General features: G+C 34.5%; 1 protein-coding gene across 1 annotated transcript; it reads right to left on the bottom strand.

Moving 5' to 3' along the window:
• Nucleotides 1–741: 741 nt before the first annotated feature.
• On the bottom strand, nucleotides 742–4721 carry LOC128225910 (heat shock 70 kDa protein 12A-like). The gene is made up of 6 exons (XM_052935806.1): nucleotides 4717–4721; nucleotides 3660–3687; nucleotides 3145–3328; nucleotides 2649–2878; nucleotides 2026–2179; nucleotides 742–1823 (listed from the first exon to the last, which is right to left on the bottom strand). Exons 1-6 carry the CDS (start codon nucleotides 4719–4721, stop codon nucleotides 742–744), a joined length of 1683 nt encoding a protein of 560 aa, XP_052791766.1.
• Nucleotides 4722–5395: the final 674 nt, after the last annotated feature.

The following is a 5395-nucleotide window of genomic DNA, read 5'->3' as shown; positions in this document are numbered from 1 at the left end:
ACAATTTATTGTCTTAAAAGACATCGTCATTGATAATAGTACACGTTAATTAAAGCAACCAGGATCAAAATACACTAGAGATAATATATTTCCTACGGACAAACCTGTCTTGCAATTATTTGGTGGTGTTTTTCTTTAACGTTTATAGCTCGCCAACATTCCATTTACAATGTCATGTTTTTCTCGAATGCTTAGGAAACGGCGAAAATTTAGAGAAAATCGAATACATACTCGGATTCAGAAATAAAAGAATGTCATCGTGCAAATATACCTGTAAAAACATTTAGATTTCTTAATTACTCTTATGAAAATTCTAACCTCTGGACAATTGCTATCCCACCATTAAGCAACGCATTTTCTACCTCTTTACTTAGTAACGATTGGACCCGGTGCAAGCTGACCGACTAAACAAATACTGGCGACCCAATTCTAATTTAGCTTCTCCGGAATTTATTTGTTTGTTTTCGCGATCAATTTTCATCGGTAAAAAACGACCTCCGCTCAAAATGTGGGTTGTGTAAGGATAAAACAAACAACTCTAATTGTTTGTATTTTCTTATTATCCACAAATATATGATATCATGATACTTATAGAACATTTGCATTTGCTTTCTATGGTTTTTTATGTTCATATATGTTACTGTGAAATGATATTTTCTTGGAACAACATTACATGCCATATTATTTAAAACGTTTAACGTAATACAGAAACTTCAATCGTCAGTCGTCCGAAGCCACGTATTAAACCTGTGATTCTCCAAGCAAAAAGTTAACCCTATGGGTCCTGCCCTTCTTGTCAACGGCTTCAGCTCGAAGCGTCGTCGCTCCAAGAAAAACCTTTAAAGTCACAAACCGATCCATTCCTCCAGTAGTATCATCCAAGGACCCCTTCATTGAGCCCATAAAAGTACAACTTTGATCGTCTACGAACATTGGCGGGGGATCAGTAAGAGTTCTATAAAACGGAAACTCCATCGCTGTCTGTGAGGCTGTCTTCACGTAGGACTTCATAATCTTTGTAGGTTTGTTTGTAGGAATTGAATCATTTGCTTTTGCAATCACCTTGAAAATATCTTTGCACATGTATCCGTCATCAGTATGTTCCCGCTTGCTCTCAGGATGGACTTTTGGATCAAAGTCCTCATTCCAATCCAAACCAAACGTGTACTTGCTGAGTCGCGTTTCTATTGTTGTTTCGTCTCTTTCGTAGATAACTGCGCCTTTCATTATTGCAACGATTGCTTCAGCAGGGATAATTACACGGTGCTTCGAGGAAAACTTTGCTTGAACTTTCTCTTTAACGAGTCCACAGTCGGAAAAGCCTCCAACACAAAACAAGGCTTTTATAGTGTATCGACGTTTCGAAAGTTTTTCCATGACCTCAACAAGCTTGTCTTCTATCTGCATCAAAGTGTCTACAAAAAAGTTCTCAAAATGAGATTTATTTACTGTTAGGGTTTCTCTTCTCTGATAAACAGACTGTGAAAACGGAGTTTGACGAACAGAATCCTGAAATGATTCGTGATTTTCTTCCCTATGGCATTCGAAGAAGGATGACGGCATTCTCAACGGTACCCTTGCGTGATATGCATCACCTGGAAACCCATACTTCTTGTGTTCAAAGTCCCTCATAAGATAGAGATAATCCTGCGAATATTTCTTCTTAAAATTCAAGAATGCCTGGGCTCCTGAAACGGAAACCAGAAACTGCTCGAACTTGTAGTTGATGTTGTTGCCCCCACTAGGTCCTCCATCCGGAATCATTATTTCATCGTATTTTCGGTTCACGTTGATTTGATGTGCTGCTATGTCCAAAGTACCACCTGAAACATAATATTTTGTAATGTTCACCTTAGTTTAAAATTCTGATTAAGAATTACGTTGCTTTTCATTTTGCCTTTTAAATTAAAAATAATAAGGACGTTGACTAAACATGTTAACATATCTTATATATTTTAAATATTTATTTCCTTGTATTATATTTTTAACATACTATAAAATGTACATGAATTAAGTTTTCTTTACCTCCAAGATCAGCAATTATGTAGCTATCCCCTTCGTTCATTGAGAAACCCTTTCGTAATGAGGAACTAAGAGACGGTACTTCCTTTGTCAACATATAAACCGCTGCGCACTCTGGCTCAAGAGCGATGCGTAGATGGTCGTATGGAATCCCAGCCTAAAACATCATCTTAATTCGATACTTTTACTTATTTTTGATAATAAGATATACAGATAAAATGAAAATTTATATTTAGGGAGAACATTAATAAAGCGCACTTTAAAGGCCTAGTTTAAGGAATGTTTGGCATGATAATCCTGTGCTGTGCATCTCCTGTTTATTGCAGTGGTGTCACAGCAGGGGCTTTTTCCTGTGTATTTGTTTATTGACTCAGAGCCATTTAGGGTTGACACTTTTTGAGTAGATAATCTCTTTGTCTAACTAATACATATAAAAAATATGCATAGGTAAGGTATTTATTAATTTAACCGATTTAACATAATATACAAATAAGTGTGATAATTTTTTAAATAGTCATATTTCATATTTATTTAAATCCATTTTAAATGCATGTTCACCATTGTTCTATGGGGTCACTTATAGAAGGCTTAAACTATGCCTAAACGATAGAGATTAGAAAAAGAACCTTTTCAGCAGCATCAGACATAAACTGCTTAGAAGTTTCTGACCAAATGGCAGGACATGTCAGAACGTAGTAAATTTCATCCTCTCTAACAGTTGGAAACTTTTCCGACACGACCTTGAAAATTTTGAACTTCATGTAGGCAATTGCTCTTGAGAAAACTAAGATTGCAGGGAGCTCCCGTCCTCTCTCATCCGGTATTGTACTATCCAAAGTGTGATTGGTTTGTCGAACTGGAAAATATAAGCACACACGTCAATAACATTTTCGTCTTAATAAAATGAAATGTTATGAGAATATTTTTTTGTTTAGCATCGTTTACGGATGTTTCAATTTATTGTGCAGTTCTGATCGTGTGACCATGTAACTCGGGTGCATGACACATGGTAAACGCTTTGCAATTTACAACAAAATTTAAATAGGTTAATAAAACAACAAAACAATCATACTAATATAACAACAAACAACTAAAACTGACGAACCATACATACTTTATTACCATACAACTTCATTTTGAAGTGTCGAAAGAAGTACCACGTTTCAGGATTTACAACTTCACTGTGGTCAGATTTGTCATCGAACGCATCATCTTCAATGTTATCAGAAAGAAATCGATTTTCTGCCTCATATCCAAAGGAGTCAAACGATGTATCGGTAAGACAGCAGTCGGAGTCTTTGCAGTTCTGAAATAGATTTAAAGTTTACCGAATGTGAAAACTATTATCGAATTAAACAATTACACGGTAATACATGTATAGTTCGAGTGCCGGATGCTGCAAAAAGTTCAATGGGAAATATATTAAGGTGTTATACACACATTTCTTTAAAATGAAAAATACAACGTCAAACACCATACCCAATTTTCCCTCCGCAAGACCAATTATGTAAATATATATGACTTGTTTTATCTTGCCGATAATCTGCGTGAAATGACAGAGCAAAGCCACTGTATGTTGTCCCAAAGTCAATTGCTGCAACAATGAGCTTGTCTTGCCAAGTTGTCTCCGTGGATACTGTAAAACCCGAACTTGAGCTAGAACGCCTACAAATAAACAAAAATCGATGTTGCTTTTCTGGAATACACTCATTTAAAATGTTAAATAGAAACCTTTAAAATGTGTGGTAAACAATGACGCAAACCCGATTAGTTTAAAAGTCAGTTTTGCAAACAATAACGCTAAAGTCATATTTTTAACTTATGATAAAATATAATTCATTGTTACTTTCCTTTATGTAAAATAGCCGTTACTCCATGAATAAACGGAAATGATATGCAAAAGCTCAGTAATATACAAATGAAATAAGCTATGTATGTTAAATAGGGTTTTTAACAATACATATATATATATACAAGTAGTATGCTAGTACTTGCAATTAGTTATTAAAAACTATGGTATGCTTTTCTTTAATGATTATCTTTTGAACAATATTAAAAAATCATCTTCAAAATTATGACAAATCTGATATTTTCTTTCGTAAAGATGAATGGGGTCAGGTTTATAGTTAAAGGTTTAGATCGATCGATGTCAATTACTAATACATGTAATGAAAGCTTTATATTAGCCTCGTTAATGATTTTTTACATCTAACAATATTAAATTATTGCAAGTTAGTATGCAACTTAAATGCTGCACACATTTTAGCCCTGGTTGAACTGTTTAATTTTGAAACCCTATTTCTGTACATGAAACGCAGTCTAAGTGCAGTCATGTTTAATCTAACAGGTTGCGTTACGAGTATTGTTTAAACATAACTGCCTACTGAACATACTGATAAGATTAAATTAAAGAGTAAATCACATACTATGACGCACAAACGATAGCGCCCTGGATGATCAAAAGTTAAACACAATATCTAACTGTTAACGACTATAAGAAGACGATGCAGGTTCACAAACCTAAGATTAATTTTATGTTATATTTTAAAACAAACACCATACTCGGACTAATCGTTGGTTTAGTACCTAACATATACTTTGTTCTTCTTTCTAGTGTTGTTGTTTTTTTAAATAGATTCATGTTTACACTTAACTGCAGTCATTCTACACCAAACAGAAAATAAGAACACTTACTCCATTGTGCCATTCAGCCTTCAATTAAACTTTATCCCACACAAGAAAATGGCGAGTGTTTCATTCACTTCTTATCTGCTTTCTGTCTTGACGATTTCAAGTTTGAAATTACATCCTTGTTGTAAGAAGACGATACCGTACTGTTTAAGTAGTTTATCGCTATCAGACAAAGAGTAATTGACTAAAAACCGCAAAATTATTGTGTTATCAAAAGCAAAACATAAACACATGGAAACAATGTACAGAAGACTTGCTATGCAGTATGTCGGATTGTTTTGGCGAAAAAATGTGCCTGTCTAAGCTTTATTGAATCACTCATCAGTTTATGGTTTAAGTTTGCAAGGAATGTTCTAGAAACTATCAGGGATGCTATAGAAGTGATCGAGCACTTTCAGGAAAGTAAAAGTTAGGCAAAGAGTATACAACCAGAGGAGCTACAAAACAAAACAAAACATCAAAAGTTATTATTGAGGGGTAGAAAAGACGATATTTTCTGCTATAATTAGATTCAAGAATCGAGACAAAATAGTTTAAAGTGTTTTTGTCTGTACCAGCATTAGGTGATTTACTACTAAGGCGAAACGAGAGAACGATGGCCTCACAAACAATATTGAGTTGTTATAGCATTCTGTCGAAAAGTGGAAAGTATTGAATATAACATGTGCAATAATCATATCTT

The sequence above is a fragment of the Mya arenaria genome, chromosome 3, assembly GCF_026914265.1.
Source record: "Mya arenaria isolate MELC-2E11 chromosome 3, ASM2691426v1".
Taxonomy (NCBI): Eukaryota; Metazoa; Mollusca; class Bivalvia; order Myida; family Myidae; genus Mya; species Mya arenaria.
The sequence above is the reverse complement of the archived record's forward strand: the minus strand, read 5'-3'. Positions and strand labels throughout refer to the sequence as shown.

Excerpts from the sequence above, each read along its gene's own strand:
- LOC128225910 (XM_052935806.1), bottom strand. Across the intron at positions 2,180-2,648 it reads TGTCTGATGCTGCTGAAAAG|GCTGGGATTCCATACGACCA; the intron begins GTTCTTTTTCTA and ends ATGATGTTTTAG. Across the intron at positions 1,824-2,025 it reads CATAATTGCTGATCTTGGAG|GTGGTACTTTGGACATAGCA; the intron begins GTAAAGAAAACT and ends ATTATGTTTCAG.